This window comes from Hemiscyllium ocellatum, chromosome 12 (genome assembly GCF_020745735.1).
Source record: "Hemiscyllium ocellatum isolate sHemOce1 chromosome 12, sHemOce1.pat.X.cur, whole genome shotgun sequence".
NCBI classification, from domain to species: Eukaryota; Metazoa; Chordata; class Chondrichthyes; order Orectolobiformes; family Hemiscylliidae; genus Hemiscyllium; species Hemiscyllium ocellatum.
The window spans coordinates 38998457-39017186 of record NC_083412.1 but is presented as its reverse complement, the minus strand read 5'-3'; the positions used below and the strand labels follow the sequence as shown (position 1 = coordinate 39017186).

Below are 18730 nucleotides of genomic sequence, written 5' to 3'. Positions count from 1 at the left end.
TGGGAGGGTGGGGTATTTTGTTTATTCACTCATGGGACATGGGCATCGCTGTCTTGCCAGCATTTATTGCCCATCCCTAATTGTCCTTGGAAGGTGATGGTGAGCTACCTTCTTGAACTGCTGCCGTTCACCTGCTGTGGTTTGCCTCACAATGCCATTAGAGAGGGAATTCCAGGATTTTGACCATGTGACAGTGATATATTTCCGAGTCAGGACGGTGAGTGGCTCAGAGGTGAACTTGCAGGTGGTGGTGTTCCCATGTATCTGCTTTCCTTGTCCTTCAAGATCATGGTGGTTGTAGATTTGGAAGGTGCTGTCTGAGGATCTTTGGTGAATTTCTGTAGTGTATCTTGTAGATTGCACACACTATTGCTCTTGAGCACTGGTAGTGTAGAGAGCGGGTGGTTGTAGATGTAGTGCCAATCAAGCAGGCTGCTTTGTCCTGGATGGTGTCAACCTTCCTGAGTGCTGTTGGGTCTGCACTCATCCAGGCAAGTGGAGGGCATTCCATCACACTCCTGACATATACCTTGTAGATGATGGATGGGCTTTGGGGAGTCAGGAGGTGAGTTACTCACCATTAGTCCTAGTCTATGACCTGCCCTTGTAGATACCATGATTATGTGGTGAGTACAACTGATTTCTAGTCAATGGTAACCCCAAGAATGTTTATAGTCCGTAATGCAGTGATGTGATACCATTGGATGTCAAGGGGCAGTGGTCAGATCATCTCTTAGTGGAGATGGTCATTACATGGCATTTGTTTGGCATGAACGTTACTTGCCACTTAACAGCCCAAGGCTGGATATTATCCAGATCTTACATTTGAAAACGGACTGATTCAATATGTGAGGAATCATAAATGGTGCTGAATATCGTAAAATCATTGATGAATATTCCTTCTTCTGACCTTATTATGGAGGGAAGGTCATTAGTGAAGCAGCTGAAAATGGCTGGGCCCAGGACTATCCTGAAGAACTCTCATAGCGATATCCTGGAGCTAAGATGACTGACCTTCAACAACCACAACCATCTTTTTATGTGCCAAGTATGATTCCAACCAGGGGAGAGTTCCCCACCCCCCCCACCCCAAACCCATTGATTCCAGTTTTGTGAGAGCTCCTTGATGCCACAATCGATTGAGTGCAGCCTTGATGTCAAGTGCTGTCACTCTCACCTTAACTTCAGAATTCAGCTGTTTTGTCCATGTTTTACTCAGGCTGTAATGAGGTTAGGAGCTGAGTGGTCTGGTAGAACACAAATGGGCATTAGTGAGCAGATTATAAAATACTTATAAGCTGTACAATAATAGCTCTGTTTTGTTGGTACATTTTTTGAGGTGAACGCTGACCAGTATTTAGGATGCAATGAGTCTTTATGACCTTTCATATGAATAACCAGTCTTGGGAGGCATGTCCATCTGCCAGCCAATAAGTGAACCACATTGGAAGGGCTGTGATGGATCATATGTCATTGATTTTCTTTTGAAAATTATAATGCTGAATTTAAAAATATGATGTTTGATTATAATATGAATTGGAGAAGGTAACAGCAGTCATGGACAAGGGAAACAAAATCCCAATCAGGGTTATCAATATAGATGGACTGAAAAATCATTCATGTACCGTTTTGGATGATGAAAATATTGGTTGAGCTGTGACACCATGTACAGTTGAATAGCATCAAAAAGTGTGGAGCTGGAAAAACACAGCTGGTCAGGCAGCATCTGAGGAGCAGGACAGTCAACGTTTCCTGATGAAGAGCTTATACTTGAAACATTGATTCTACTGTTCCTCAGATGCTGCCTGACCTGCTATGCATTTCCAGCACCCCACCTTTGGACTCTGACCTCCAGCATCTGCAGTCCTCACTTTCTCCCAGTTGAATAGCATGCCAACAATCAGATCCTGGATTCATACATGAATGAACAATTATTAATTTGAGGTTCCTGGAGGGGCCCAGTGCCAGTGTATATCTAGGATGGCATTTGTCACTAACCTCAGATGAGATGGGGAGAAAAACTGGCAATAAGACAAGATGAATAAAGCGTTCCTATGTTATCCACATCTCAATCATTTGCAACAGCAACTGCTGAAGTATAATCTATCCTTGGCCAATACAGCTGCTCTGAAACAGTTTCATTGTTTGCTGCCTTGGAACCTGGCTATGCCAAAAACACTCAAAAAGTGCAAATTAAGTGAAACCATGAGCAGTGATGATACCATCAGACTAACTGGTGTAAACAAATTGTTGAGATTGACACCATGACAGAAATGAAGAAATCATTTTTTTTTCCCAATGGGATCCAGCTGTACCAACTAACAAACAGAACGTGAAGATTAGAAGAACTAATTTTGTTTGGAAAACTTGGCCGGCCTGAACGAGTTGGACCAAAGGGTCTGATTCTGTGCTGTATGACTCAATGACTCTAATATAGAAGTTGCATTCACAAGTTTAATGATGATTCAAATTTAATGTCAAGTTAATAGCATCTTTCTGTAGAATTTAGAATGGGCAAAAATAATTTTGAAATCAGACGTAACTTGCTAAAGCATTTGAAACATAATTGCACATCCCAACTTTATTGTTGCTAGTATTTGTCCCATTTCATTTGAAGTACTGACATTTGCAAGCTACTTTTCCACAGACACTTAGCCATGCTTCATAACATAGTCAGTCTTCTTACACATTTTTTAATACGTTGGCAACCAGTAGTAATTCACACCTCCAAGAATTCACTCCCTTTATTGCAGTTTTTTTTGTACAAAAAAGCTGTCTTTCTGCATGACAGTCACAATCTTCTCCCAATTAATCGCAAATTAAGGCTGCAATTGTGCTATGGGCTTGTATTCCCCAGGTGCTAGTTGTTATTATTCAAACTCCTTTGAGTTAGACAATAAAGAATTTTCACAAAGGGAAGACTTATCCTATTCATCTGAGCTGCATTCAAACAGGTCCCAGACGAAAAAAAGGCGAAGTGGTAATTCATTGTGCCACAAAGTCTCCTTTGATCATGTTGTCATCTTCACTGGAGTTCCTATGCCAAGGGGGAGGAAATAACAGGCAACCCTCAGGTCTCTGTGACGCTGCTCAGTGAAGGATGGCTAGAAAGTAACATCTATTGATGTGCCTTGAATGATGGTACTTTGGCTCCATTTATTTTTATCCAGTAGTGTCCCAGTCCAGAAGGGTAACAACTGGGCTCTTGCAACTGTGAATCCAAATTCTACAACTCCTCATAGAATATTGGTGACACTAACTGCAACAGCAGTTGAAATTAGCAACAAGCATCTATGACCTCAAATGTAACAAGGTACATTAACAGATGTCAGATGATACCAAAAGAAATGATCAAGTGAGAAAGAGTGTAACTTAGTTTGGATTCTTGTATGACCCATACATTGGGCCGAACTGGAATATTCTTTTATTTGTCACACAGTCTAATTAATTGTTTACTGTTATTAAGTCAGAATCTACACACAATGTTTACAACACAAGTAAATGTGCAGCAAGGCCAGGACAACAGCCGAGCCTGGGCTGATAATTGATGAGTAACATTCATGTCACACAAAGGCCAGGTAATGACCTTGGCTAATAGGAAAGAATCTAACCATCTCCCCTTGATATTTAGTATCATTATCATCAATGAATCCCCCCATAGTGACATTCTAGAGTGATCACTGACCAGAAACTGACCTAGATCAGCCATATAAATATGCGGGGTCTCAGTACCTGTGATGTACCTTGGATTTCCAAAAGGCATTCGACAATTTGCTGCTCAACAGGCTAATGCATATGATAAAGATGCGTGACATTACAGGTAAAGTATTAGCATAGATAGAAGATTGCTTTACTAACAGGAAGCAAAGAGTGGGGATAAGTAAGTGCTATTCTGGCTGGCTGGCAATCAATAATTACCAGTGTTTCTCAGGGTCAGTGTTGGGATGCAATTATTCACAATTTACATAGATGATTTGGAGTTAGGGATGATTTGTAGTGTGTCAAAGTTTGCAAATTACACTAAGATGAATGGCAAAACAAAGTGTGCAGAAGACAGTGAAACTTTGCAGAGGAACATGGATACTTTAAGTGAGTGGGCATGGGTCTGGCAGATGGAATACAATGTTAATAAATGTGAAGTCACCCATTTTGGTAGGAATAACAGTAAAAAGAGCGATTACTGGAATGGTAAAATGTTGCAGCATGCTACTGTGCAGAGGGACCTGGGTGTCCTTGTCAATGAATCATGGAGGTGGGTCTGCAGGTACAACAGGTAATTAGGAAGGTAAACGGAATTTTGTCCTTCATTGCTAAAGGGATTGAGTTTAAAAGCAGGAAGGTTATGTTATGTATAGGATGCTGGTGAGGCCACACCTGGAGTACTGTGGGCAGTTTTGGTTTCCTTACTTGTGAAAGGATGTATTGGCACTGGAGGGGGTGCAGAGGAGGTTCACTAGGTTGACTCTGGAGTTGAGTGGGTTGCCTTATGAGGAGAGACTGAGTAGACTGGGATTATATTCATTGGAATTTAGAAGAATGAGGGGGATCATATCGAAACATATAAAATTATTAAAGCAATAGTCAAAATAGATGTAGAGAGGATATTTCCATTGGCGGATGAAACTAGGGCAAGTGGGCATAGCCTCAAAATTAGTGAGCTCAGATTTGGGACTGAATTGAGAAGGAACTTCTTCACCCAGATGGTTGTGAATCTATGGAATTCCCTGCCCTGTGAAGTAGTTGAAACTATTTCAGAAAATGTTTTTAAGGCCAAAATAGATTTTTTTTAACAATAAAGGAATTAAGGGATATGGTGAGAGTGCAGATAAGTGGAGCTGAGTGCACTAAAAACTCAGCCATGATCTTCTTGAATGGCAGAACAGCCTCGAAGAGCCAGATGGCCTACTCCTGTTCTTAGTTCTTCTGCTCTTATGAGGCGGGAACAGCAGGTTTAACACTAGGAATTCAGCAGTGAATAACTCACATCTTGTCTCTCCAGTGGCCCTCTACCTTCCACAGGCACAAGACTGAATTGTGATGGAATCACTTGCCTAGATAGGTGCTGACCTAACAACATTCAAGAGGTTTGGTACTATCTAGGACAAACAAACCTTCTTGAGTATCACCTCATCAATCACCTTCAACATTCACTCCCTTCACCACTGAAGAACATGGTAATGGTGGATATCATGTACAAGATGAACTGCAGCAACTCACCCAGGAGCCATCACCAACACACTTCAAATCTACAGCAACTCCAGCATTTAGAAGGCAAGAATAATAGATGCATGAAAAAAAAACTACCACCTTCAAGTTCCCATTCAATTTACCACTTATCACCCTGACTTGAAAATATATCACCATTTCTTTAGTGTCACTGCATCAAGATCCTGCAGTTGCCTTTCCAACAGGACTATGGGTATACCTCTGCAATATGGACTGCAGTAGTTCCAGAAAACTGCTTCACTGACACCTTCTCAAGGGCAGTTAAGGATGGGAAATAAATAATAGCTTAGCCAGCAACACACTCATCACATGAACAAATAAAAAAAGTGTTTTTAAAATTAATTCATGGGATGCGGGCATCAGTGGCTAGGCCAGCATTTTATTGCCCATCCTTAACTGCCTAGAGGGCAGTTACAAGTCAATCACATTGCTGTGGGTCCAGAGTCACATGTAGGCCAGGCCAGATAAGGAGAACAGTTTCCTTCCTCAAAGGACATGAGTGAACAAGAGTGGTTTGCTGATAATCAACAATGGTTACTTGGTCATTGTTAAACTCGTAATTCCAGATTTTAAAAATCAAATGCAAATTCCATCAGCTGCCATGGTGGGATTTGAACTCAGGACCTTAGATTAATAGGTCCAGTAACAATATCACTGCCTCCTGATATATCAATAATTTGCAATTATTTCTAAACCTTTGGAATATGCAAATTATGAAATGATAGATATTTTGTAATTAAAAATCAATTGAAATATATTTAGGGTCCTGAGACGTGATACACAAATTGCTACACAATTTTTTCCCTTTCTATCAACTGATTTGAAATGCAAGCCGAACAAAGCAATGGAAGCTGTCCCTTACCACTGCGGCCCACAAGGAAACAATGTGAAATGGTTTTATATACTTTTAACCAATTTTGCTTTCCCATAACACCAAACTGCCCACAATTTTCCCAAAGGCATTACAATGGCAATTGCACTCATATTCTGTTAGAGTCATGAATAATTGGAATCTTGCAGATGAGCCAGAATTGTACAGGGACATACTGTCGGAAGAGAATGAACATTCAGATTAGTCTGCAGCTGACCACTGAAAACTGAGCCAAGAATGAAGCTGATACTACGTGGCGAATGAGGAGCATATTCCATTCTGTTACATTGACGTACCATTGATCATGATATATGAGTTGATTTGACATATAAAATGACCCCTGCGTTTCACAGTGAAGTTTAGACCTATACTCAGTATCTACCTTGACTCCCTATTTTTCAGCAAATAAATGCATATTTTAGGCTATTCATGCATTTGGAATTGACTTTGATTTTTCAGCACAGAAATACATAATTCTTTGCATTGTTTATTGATGCATGTGATCAAGCAGGCAATACAGATCTTGTCGCCAACAGGATGCTTGGGAGTTTAAGACAAACAGAGTACACTCTATGGCAATTAAAGATCATTTCAGAACAGCAATCAAGGCACTAATAGCGCATATTTTACACTTGGTGAGTAAGACAATCTGTTTTTGGAAGGGTTTTTGAATCTTCTAAGATTAACTTTTACTGCAAAATCTATGAAACATAATTCTGAGAAGAAAAGTAATTCACCTAAAGATTCCTGAAATGACTCATTGGGAAGATGAGTAAGTGGGACGTTGTATTAAAAAAAATTGTTTATGTTAGGAAGGAACCCACTGTCTAAGAAAAAAAGCGCGAAGTTTGTTGAAATATATAGCAACAATGTGGTGAGTAAGGTAGCCTCAAGTCATACTCTATACTAGAACAGACATGAGGAGCAAGCAGGTTTTGTTTTTCACTGGGTTCATCATTAAACTGACAAGTATCAAATCATGTAGACCTGTGGTAGACAACAAGAAATAATCTCACCATTCCTGAACAATGGAGGGGAGATAAGACTGTGGTTTCAATCCTTTATTACCACCTGTAAGCAGGGCTTCCTTTTCCAAAAGGTGGACAATACACAACATATCTTACTTTTAAAAACAAATGACCAAAGCTCCTGATTTTTCCAATGGTATGAGTACCTCTCTCGCTATTATTCTCAAATTTCTTTGCTTTTAATAGTCTCTAGCAGAGTAACAATCCATTAATTTTGAAATGAAAAAGCAACAGAAATCAACCAAGCCTGATGTTATACAGAATCTGCTTTTTAAAGAGTGTGGAGCCGCAAGGACAGCAAATTATTCAATCCTATGTACTTGGGCCTGAGGCAAACATAAAGCCTCATCTTATCATTAAGAGATCTGCAATTGAACATTAATAGTCCTTGAATGCACTTCACTAATTAGTTTTCAGTAAATCAGGCAACAGTGACTGAATAGTTGTTACTTCATCATTACTGGAATTCTGAGAACAAGTTGAGTAATTACCTTTCGGTGATGCCAAAACACTTTCAGGTCCTTCGATAGTCTGATCTGCCAAGAATTGACGCACTGTGTCCAAAACACTCATGATCACTGGTTCCTTAGCCTTCAGCTCCCGCCTGAATGTCTAGAAGAGTACAGCATATTATTATAGCTTTACTTACACGGCGACTAAAAAAGCAATAAAACCAATTTATAAACCAGAGAAGTACTACTAAACCTATTGGAATTGTACCACCATTACATTTTCTCTGCCATGGTTGTGGTGAAATATGTATGATCAATTTTCAATTCCCACCATATGATTCATGGACTAAAGTGTTTTTTTAAAAAAGAAAACTTTCTGTGGCCTTGGTGGTTACCTGAGCTTGAACCAAGCTTATGAAACCATGATGATATAAATAAAGACAGCTTGAGCCAAAATTAACATTTTTATCAAAAGGCTATGAAACTAGGTCAACTGTGAATGAAACCTTCATCTTCTATTTTTGACTTACACCTTTCTAGTAGTTTCATATATCAGTTGTGGATTATCCAGCTTGCAATAAACCAATTAAGTTTGACATGAGAATACAGAAAGGAGTTGTTTTGCAGTAGCTCTTTGCAGGCCAGACAGAGAAGGAAAATTAATTGACAACAGCAGAACTGGAGGTGTGCTATCTTACATCCTGCATGATCTTGGAAGATGATGCATAGTAAAGAAACAAACTGAGACAACAGCCATTCAGTGGGAACTCAAAGATCTCTACAAGCTTGACCATTGTTGAAGATGTGAGTCAACAATTAAACAGCTTACACATCAAGATGTCTAAGGACTTTTAAATTGCACAGCATTTATTCTTCATGCCTGTACCAGACATTCTCTTTTTTAAGATTAATACCTGGCTTTGTGTTTGCATGCAGTGTCACATTGTTTCTCTTTCTCAAAAAGCAATAAAATTCGCCTTTCTTTTTTCCCCAAGAAACCTTGTAATTCCCCATTTCTTCTTGATATTGTTAACTTCATCTTTAATTGATGTGTGATATATAGTTATATGCTAAAAGAAAAAAAAAGTCTTACGACTCATGGGAGGATTTGAAATGAGGGGAGCTGAATCACCCAACTCACCTGATTGTACCAATCCTTCAATAATTGTCACCTAATGTGATGGAAAGGTTAGGATAATTTCATGATTCCCTGAATTATGCCATCAAGGATACATCATCCTTGCTCCCTGGAGGACCACCTATGGTGCTATGTTCAGGAGGAAGTACTGGACAAAATATAGTTCGTAAAGCCCTCAATGGCAGAACAGACTAAGACAAACAATGTCTAAGGAAGGCAGCAGCAGCAATATGGTCCCACAATCATCACAGTACCAATATTTGATCACCAATCTTTCACAATCATGTGAATGATGATGGTTGAACTTGCTAAACAATCAAATGTAGGATTCTGTCACGGTCCATTTACCAATCCTGTGATAATGGAAAATTGTCAATGGCAATAGAGCTGTCAACCTAGAAGTACTTACTCAAGGATCTGCACACAGGTGGCAACACAAGAAATTTGACATTGGTCAGAGGTATCTTATGGATATCTGATGTTGGTCAGAGGTATCTTATGGATATCTGATGTTGGTCAGAGGTATTTAATGACAGCAGCATCTGTAAGTAAGCAGTCCTCTTCAGAGATACCCTTTTCTCACCCCAAATGAGCAAAGGGCTAGAAAAGGTGCCTGAAAAATAGTCAATGACTATGATGTTGAAATGCTGTCCTCCTGCTGGAAAAGTGTGCTCAATGTACTTCACTACAACAAACATTCCCTTCTGCCAGAAGTACAAATGCAACACTAAATGGACGCATCTTTCATCAAACCCATGGCTACTTTTGGTTTAAAGATCAATGTAATTTTTTATCAGAGATCAGTACAAATCACTGACTTCTTTCTTGGTGACTTACTTGATTATTTGATGAACATTGACCTAGCACCAAAACATGACAAGGCCCAAAACTTCAAGAGAAAAAAATATCAATGTCGTTACCCATATCAGCTCAGCCCAAAAGAGAAATTCTAAATTCAGCTCATAACTAATCTGGAAAATCTTCACACATCCAATTCAATTCGAGAACAGTGATCAAATGAAGTCTGTCAGTCCTCTATGGCCAAACCATTGTTTTTGAACATTGTCAAAACCAGGTTTGACTAATCTGATGACAGCAACAGTTATGTGACTTCTCGAACAAAAATGAGCAGCTTGCATGGACTGGAGCAACACAAGGTTACAAGTGAGAAGATAGCATTCCAAAAGATCAAGCTTGACATGCAAACACAAGTTTAGAAATTAACGATCATGAGATACAAGGAGGAATCTAAAACAAGATCCACTAATATGTTTACCATTACGACATATAAAGTTCTTCAGAAGTCACAAGGGCCATTCGTAGAGCAAGATCAAATCAAAATGTCCTTTTTCCTAGATAGAAAAAAGGAGGTTTCTAACAACAAACATAATCAGAGGTTTCTCTGTAAAGTTTTAAACCACACTGTCTCTCTGGCAGTCACAGGATGTAGGCAATTGGGAAGCGTGCTTTTCAGGATTTTCTCTGTTATGGCCAATTGAAAATATTACAATAGAATCAATAGTGTTGTTAACTTCCCCTCTAAAATAGTCACATTTCTGACTTTCAGGGGCCAGAGTTCTTTATCCTCCCAAATTTGTTGGATGAGTGTGTGGAGGTTTGATGTGAACAAAGGTACACCAGCTTTGAAGACCTTAGCCAATGGCAGATGGAGTTTAATTCAGATAAATGCGAGGTGCTGCATTTTGTGAAAGCAAATCTTAGCAGGACTTATATACTTAGTGGTAAGATCCTAGGGGGTGTTGCTGAACAAAAAGACCTTGGAGTGCAGGCTAATGGCTCCTTGAAAGTGGAGTTGCAGGTATATAAGATAGTGAAGAAGGTGTTTGGTATGCTTTCTTTTATTGGTCAGAGTATTGAGTACAGGAGTTGGAAGGTCATGTTGCAGCTGTACAGGACATTGGTTAGGCCACTTTTAGAATATTGTGTGCAATTCTGGTCTCCTTCCTATCCGAAAGATGTTGTGAAACTTGAAAGGATTCAGAAAAGATTTACAAGGATGTTGCTAGGGTTGGAGGATTTGAGCTACAGGGAGAGGCTGAACAGGCTGGGGCTGTTTTCCCTGGAGTATTGGAGGCTGAGGGGTGACTTTATAGAGGTTTACAAAATTATGAGGGGCATGGATAGGATAAATAGACAAAGTATTTTTCCTGAGGTGGAGGAGTCCAGAACTAAAGGGCATAGGTTTAGGGTGAGAGAGGAAAGATATAAAAGGGACCTTAGGGGCAACTTTTTCACGCAGAGGGTGGTACTTGTATGGAATGAGCTGCCAGAGGAAGTGATGGAGGCTGGTACAATTGCAACATTTAAAAGGAATTGGAATGGGTATATGAATAGGAAGGTTCTAGATTAGTGATGCTGGAAGAGCACAGCAGTTCAGGCAGCAACCGAGGAGCAGTAAAATCAACGTTTCGGGCAAAAGCCCTTCATCAGGAATAAAGTCAGAGAGCCTGAAGGGTGGAGAGATAAGCTAGAGGAGGGTGGGGGTGGGGAGAAAGTAGCATAAAGTACAATAGGTGAATGGGGGAGGAGATGAAGGTGATAGGTCAGGGAGGAGTGGGTGGAGTGGATACGTGGAAAAGGAGATAAGCAGGTAGGACAAGTCTGGACAAGTCATGGGGACAGTGCTGAGCTGGAAGTTTGGAACTAGGGTGAGGTGGGCGAAGGGGAAAAGAGGAAAGAGCCACCCTCTAGTCTTCCTGCACCTCACTTGTGACTATCGATGATACAAATATCTCAACAAGGGACCCAGCAATCACTCCCCTAGCTTCCCACAGAGTCTGAGGGAACACCGGATCAGGTCCTGAGGATTTATCTACTTTTATGTGTTTCAAGACATCCAGCACTTCCTTCTCTATAATATGGACATTTTTTCAAGATGTCACCATCTATTTCCCTAAATTCTACACTTTCAGTCACTTGCAGTTTGGCCAATGGGCCAATGGGCTAGTTACAGCCTAACAAGAAGCACACACCTGGAATTTGCTCAATCCTATTTATGTCCAAAGTTTATGCAAGTCTGTATATCAATCTTGCCATTAATAATTTACATCCACATTTCCTACAAATTTGTGGGCTCAGTGGTTAGCACTGCTGCCTCACAGCACCAGGGACCCGGGTTCAATTCCTGCAACTGTCTGTGTGGAGTTTGCACATTCTCCCCGTGTCTGTGTGGGTTTTCTCCAGGTGCTCTGGTTTCCTCCGACAGTCCAAAGATGTGCGGGTCAGGTGAACGGGCCATGCCAAATTGCCCGTAGTGTTAGGTGCATTAGTCAGAGGGGAATGGGTTTGGGTGGGTTGCTCTTCTGAGAGTCGGTGTGGACATGTTGGGCCGAAGGGCCTGTTTCCGCACTGTAGGGAATCTAATCTTAACTTGCCTATGTTGAACTTAAAACTAGCATAATACAAGGTCCAATGCAACATTGTGAAGTGAGATAATACACTGTGCTCTGGCATCTCAATCTTAGAACCTCGTATGCTCACTTTCTTTTCCAATCTTTGGTTGAGCATAGTGCGGCACAATAAAACATCATAATTGCTAGAAAACTGAAGGAATAATTATTACACTGATATCATAAGACTTCAGGCTCTGCTGTGCCTGAAAACTTCAGCAATCGCGCTCGCACATTATTGCTGTAAATGCGTGAAAGTCAAGTGATATAGGATTGCAGTTATGTAAACAAGAGGCAGAATTTATGGAGGATGCAAATAATCAAGTTCCTTTTTTCATTGCAACACCTGTGAAAATCAGTAACATTCATATTTCTTGCTACTGCACATGTTGCTCTTGCACATTATAGTTACTGTAAAGAGCCCCAGGTATTTTAGTCAATATCTCTAAGCAGCAAAGGAAGAAACATAGGGTGGAAAATTATTACAAAGGTAAATTACAGCCAAATTAATGCAAATTCCATAGCTATCAGAATTGAGAACGATAACTTCTGTTAAGATTCTCTCTACCTACTGCATGAAAATAATCAGAAACTCTGATGTGTACTTTTAGATTAGATTATCTACAGTGTGGAAACAAGTCCTTCAGCCCAACAAGTCCATACTGACCCTCTGAAGAGTAACCCACCCAGACTCATTTTCCTCTGACTAATGCAGCTAACACTATGGGCAATTTAGAATGGCCGAATCACCTGACTTGCACATCTTTGGACTGTGGGAGGAAATCAGAGCACCCGGGGAGAATGTGCAAACTCCACACAGACAGTCGCCCAGAGCTAGAATTGAACCTGGATTCCAGGCACTGTGAGGCAGCAGTGCTAACAATTGAGCCACTGTGTCGTCCAAATTTTTCTCTTTCAGTTAATTCAAAATTTGATCAGGAATGGGATAACTTAATAGTTTATATTTCACATTGACATCAAAACATGTGATTAAATCATATATTTTGATCTAAACTGACATTGAAATATGTTGAGTGAGAGTATCTTTCCTTCACATCCAATCATACCCCAGGGCTCACCCTTTGCTCCATATTGGGCATTAGGAACCAGCATTTCATGGACACCAGCCATCATATATCCAATATCCACGTCTGACATGTGCCAGATCCTCATCTCTGAGCAACTTGCAGTGCACCTCTGCATGGCAGGGCAAAACAGCAATGCTGCAGCGAGTACATTTTACGTTCAGGGATCCATACATAGCGCATGGTCTGGACTAGGCTGTACCTCCTAACTATTTGCTTGCTCTCATAGGGTTCACTCACTCTGAGCAGGACTGGATGTCTTACACTGCCTTTCCTTTGTGCATCTTGCCTCTCACTCCGAATCATCAGGCTCATATTACTGTGCTATTCAACAGAAACACAAAGCCAGGCAGCTTGGCAAGGCTGTTAGCAGTCCTAATTCAAGTGAAGGGAGATAACCTTCATTTGTGGCATCTCACAACAGTAAGACAAAGACAGCCTCTGATACCAGCCAAGGGGCTTGGATGCAGTCTTAGCCATGAGGGCAGTCAAAGTCAGGATCGTTTCCTCAGAAGGGGTGAGGATCTGAATCTAGATTAGAGTGGTGCTGGAAAAGCACAGCAGGTCAGGCAGCATCCGAGGAGCAGGAAAATCGACGTTTCGGGCAAAAGCCCTTCATCAGGAATGAGGCAGGAGCCTCCGGGGTGGAGAGGTAAAAAAAATCTGAATGTCATGTAACCTGAACTCTTTCAGTTCTATTGTGGGCTTTGTTTCACCTGCTCATCCACCAATATCATTTATTGTATCCGTTGCTCCCAATGCGGTCTCCTCTACACTGGGGAGACCGGACACCTCCTCGCAGAGCGCTTCAGGGAACAACTCCGGGACACCCGTACCAATCAACCCCACCGCCCTGTGGCCCAACATTTCAATTCCCTCTCCCACTCTGCAGGTCCTGGGCCTCTTCCACCACCCCTCCCTCACCACCCGACGCTTGAAGGAAGAATGCCTCATCTTCTGCCTCAGAACACTTCAACCCCAGGGCATCATTGTGGATTTCACCAGTTTCCTCATCTCCCCTCCCCCCACCTTACCCTAGCTCCAACCTTCCAGCTCAGCACTGTCCTCATGATCTGTCCTACCTGCCAATCTCCATTCCCACCTATTTGCTCCACCCTCCCCTATGACCTATCACCTCTATCCACACCCCCATTCACCTATTGTACTCTTTACTACCTTCTCCCCAGCCCACCCCCATTTATTTCTCCACCCTGGAGGCTTCCTGCCTCTATTCCTAATGAAGGGCTTTTGCCCGAAACATCAATTTTCCTGCTCCTCAGATGCTGCCTGAACTGTTGTGCTTTTCCAGCACCACTCTTATCTAAACTCTTTTCTCTCCTGCAATAAAAGAGATGCCGGTATGAAGGGAGTGGCATAGCAGTTAAATGAAAGTGGGGCGGTATGCTGTGAGAGTAAGTAGGTAGCACAGAAGACATGCACGATTAATGATGTTTGAGATTGGGATGCATGACAGCAGGTGAGGAAAGATGCTTCAGGCAATAGTGAGAGTGGGAGAGCATGAGACTTGATGGGAGATGGATACAGGAGTAGAAATAATGTAAATATGAGGCATCAAACAGAAAATGGTGGTGCCTATACTGGTGAAGTGGAGAAGCTAATGATCTTGATACTTTTCTTTGCATTCCTTCAGTGAGCTGAGGCTATCATCGTGTGATCTCAGCGTCCCTGGCTAATCATGGGGGCCAAGGACGTCCCACATCTGCTCCATCCCACCCACCAGGACTTCCAGGTTCCTCTCTGCAAAGTGGCTCACCAACTTGCTCCTGTTTGCAAAGTCCTGGACAAATGTCAGCAACCATGCACCGCAGCTCTGGAATGACAGCGCCAGTCCAGGGGCACAACAATCTTTTAAAGGTAAAGATCAGTGCTTGGGAGGTCAGTCCATTCTGGCATGTTATGTGAATGGCAATTCTTGGATGGGACTAGAGTCAGGTCAGCAGGGTGTCACAGGAGTAGGGTAGGTTGTTAATGAGGCAATTTGGTCAGATACAGCAGGAAACCTTTTTAGGTGTTTATAGAAAACCTGCCATCGACAAAAGATACCTAGCTAAATTAAATGTAAAATTCAGGCCATAGTTTCCATTTCATACTTATTTCAGCTGCTAGGAAAGAGTTCAAGTTATTTCCGTTTTTTCCAAACTTCTTCTCAGCTGGCTTCATTAAATTCAGGACCAAACTTTATTTTAAAAATCCTTTGCTTTTACATGATTGAGAGCAGATTTCAACCATCTAATCATCAATCAACAAAACTTTGCTAAAATGCAACTCAAAGATCTTGTTCACATCCCAGGAACACTACAAAAGCTGTATGCATTACACTTCCAATGTTGTAAACAAAACTCAAACATGCTTTCCATCATCTAGAACAGTATCCATACATGTTCCTTTTTATTATGTTAATTTTGTACGGAATGAATTTGGCAAGTTAAGCATGCTTTGTTATATACAGTGATCAAATTATAATCTAAGAAAACTTCACATCTGCAATAGAATGTAATAAGCCATTATTTTAGCAATACCACTCAGCCCTCACCGCAGAAATGGAGCTAGGATTATATTTTGTGATAACATTTTGAAGCAGTGAAAGTTTTTCCTTACTCGGTGAACATCATTCTGTTGTTGTACAGTAGGAACATCACCACCAATAGGCTTTTGTCTTGTCAGCTCATCATTCTTCAAATTTAGCCATGCTAGTAAGTCCTGAAGAGAGACATGCAGCCGCTTCCACTGTTCAGCACTCGTTTCCAGACAGGCTCTAGAAAAGGATTAAAAAAAAACCTCAGCATTCTATTATCTATATAACAATGGTAACTACATTAATTACGCTGTACAAAATAGCTTCACCTACCAACTGCAGCCAACTACTCCAGGCTATTCTTCATACCCTGAAGAATGTTTCTACTGTCTTTCCATTAACATATAAACAAGCACCTCTCATGGCAGACTATTCAAAGCATTTCCTGCTTTCTAAAATCAATTTAAATGCTTTTCTGAGAAAACATGTGATTAGAAATGAAACACTACAGGACAAATATACCCCATACTGAATATTATCTACAGTTCTTGTCATTCCATTAAATATTCTGAATATTTGTATAAATTATGTTCATTTTTGTCCAAAATCAGTCAAATAAATAAAACAAACAATATAAATTCCTATGTTGGTGTAACACATACCACATGGCTCTTGTTGTATGTGTTAATTCCAATTTTATGGAAAAATCTGCTTTTCCCCCCTCCCGCCACCCCCCACACACCCCACCCCCAACCCCATAAGACCCATCAGACATAGGAGTGGAAGTAAGGCCATTCCACCCATTGAGTCCACTCCGCCATTCAATCATGGCTGATGGGTATTTCAACGCCACTTACCTGCGCTCTCCCCACATCCCTTAATTCCTTACAAGATTAATAATTTATCAATCAGTGCCATGAAGACACCCAATGTCCCGGCCTCCACTGTGCTCTGTGACAATGAATTCCACAGGCCCACCACTCTCTGGTTGAAGAAATGTCGCCTCATTTCTGTTTTAAATTGATCCCCTCTAATTTTAAGGGTGTGCCCACGAGTCCTAGTATCCCCGCCTGGCGTAAACAACTTCCCATTTTCCACCCTTTCTAAGCCATGCATTGTCTTGTAAGTTTCTATTAGATCTCCTCTCAAATTTCTCAACTCTAATGAATACAATCCCAGGATCCTCAGCCATTAGACCGACCATTCCAGGGATCAACCGTGTGAATCTCCGCTAGACACGCTCCAGTGCCTGTATGTCCTTCCTGAAGTGTGGGGCCCAAAATTGGACACAGTCTTCTAAACAGGGCCTAACCAGAGCTTTATAAAGTCTCAGTAGCACATCACTGCTTTTACATTCCAACCCTTTGAGATAAATGACAACATTACATTTAGTTTCTTAACCATGGACTCAACCTGCAAATCAACCTTTAGAGAATCCAAGACAAGCACTTCCAGATGTCTTTGTACTTTGGCTTTGTGAATTTTCTCACCATTTAGAAAATAGTCTGTCCCTGTATTTTTTTTTCCAAAGTGCAAGACCTTGCATTTGCTCACATTGAATTTCATCAGCCTCCCCACTTCCTCAGAACAACCTGCCTGTCCACCTAACTTTGTATCACAGGCAAACTTCACCAGAATGCCCCCAGTCCCTTCATCCAGATCATTTATATATAAAGTGAACAGCTGCGGCCCCAACACTGAACCCTGCAAGGCACCACTTGTCACCAGCTGCCATTCCTAAAAAGATGTCTTTATCCCAACTCTCTGTCTTCTGTCAATCCTCAATCCATGCCAGTAGTTCACCTTGAACACCATGGGCCCTCACTTACTCAGCAGCCTCCCATGAGGCACCTTATCAAAGGCCTTTTGGAAGTCAAGGTAGATAGCATTCACTCAGTTTCCCGAGTCTACTTGTTACCTCTTCAAAGAACTGTCAGGTTTGTCAGGCATGACCTCCTCTTACTAAATCCATGCTGACTTATTCTAATCCGACCCTGCACTTGCAAGAATTTAGAAATCTCATCCTTAACGAAGGAGTCTGGAATTTTACCTTCAACCGAGGTTAGGTTAATCAGCCTATAATTTTCCATCTTTTGTCTTGATCCTTTTTTGAACAAGAGGTTTACAACAGCAATTTTCCAATCACCTGGGACTTTCCCTGACTACAGTGATTTTTGAAATATTACAACCAATGTCTCCGCTATTTCTTCAGCCACTTCCCTTAGAACTCTAGGATGTAGCCCATCGGAGCCAGGAAATTTATTGATTTTTAGACCCTTTAGTTTTTCTAGTACATTCTCTTTTGTAATGACTACCATACTCAACTCTACCCTCATTGTCCTTAATCATTGGGATATTACTCATGTCTTCAATTGTGAAGACTGGCACAAAGTACTTATTAAGTTCTTCAGCTATTTCCTTATCTCCCATCACTAGCCTTCCTGCATCAAATTGGAACAGCCCAATTTCTACTATTGCTTCTTATGCATTGAAAGAAGCTTTTACTATCATATTTAATATTACCGGCAAGCTTACCTTCAGATTTGATCCTCTCCTTCCTTATTTCTCTCTTTGTTATCTTCTGTTTGCTTTTGCAATCTTCCCAATCTACTGATTTCCTAGTGCTCTTGGCCACTCTATAGGCTCTCTGTTTTTCTATGATACATTTCTTGAATTCCTTTGTCAGCCAACGCGGTGTAAACTCCCCCTCCCCACCCACCCCACCGGATAATCTTTCTTTTCTTTGGGATGAACCTCTATACTGTCTCCTCAGTTACACCCAGAAACTCCTGCCATTGTTGCTCTACTGTCTTCCCCACTAGGCTCTGCTTCCAGTCGATTTTCATTAGTTCTTCTCTCTTTATTTACCTGTAACACCATTACATCCAATTTTGCCTTCTCTCTTTCAAACTGCAGACTGAACTCTACCATATTATGATCGCTGCCTCCTAGGTGTTCCCTTTCTTGAGGATCTTTTATACAGT

General features: G+C 41.2%; 1 protein-coding gene across 7 annotated transcripts in view; it reads right to left on the bottom strand.

Moving 5' to 3' along the window:
* The window catches only part of dmd (dystrophin), a 1983095-nt gene that overhangs the window by 197220 nt on the left and 1767145 nt on the right, over positions 1 to 18730 (bottom strand). For all 7 annotated transcript variants that reach the window (XM_060833515.1, XM_060833512.1, XM_060833514.1 and 4 more), the window contains 2 exons: positions 15830 to 15986; positions 7617 to 7737 (listed from right to left, as the gene is read on the bottom strand). In XM_060833515.1, coding sequence (XP_060689498.1) covers positions 7617 to 7737; positions 15830 to 15986 — 278 coding nt within the window. The remainder of the gene's footprint in view (positions 1 to 7616; positions 7738 to 15829; positions 15987 to 18730) is intronic.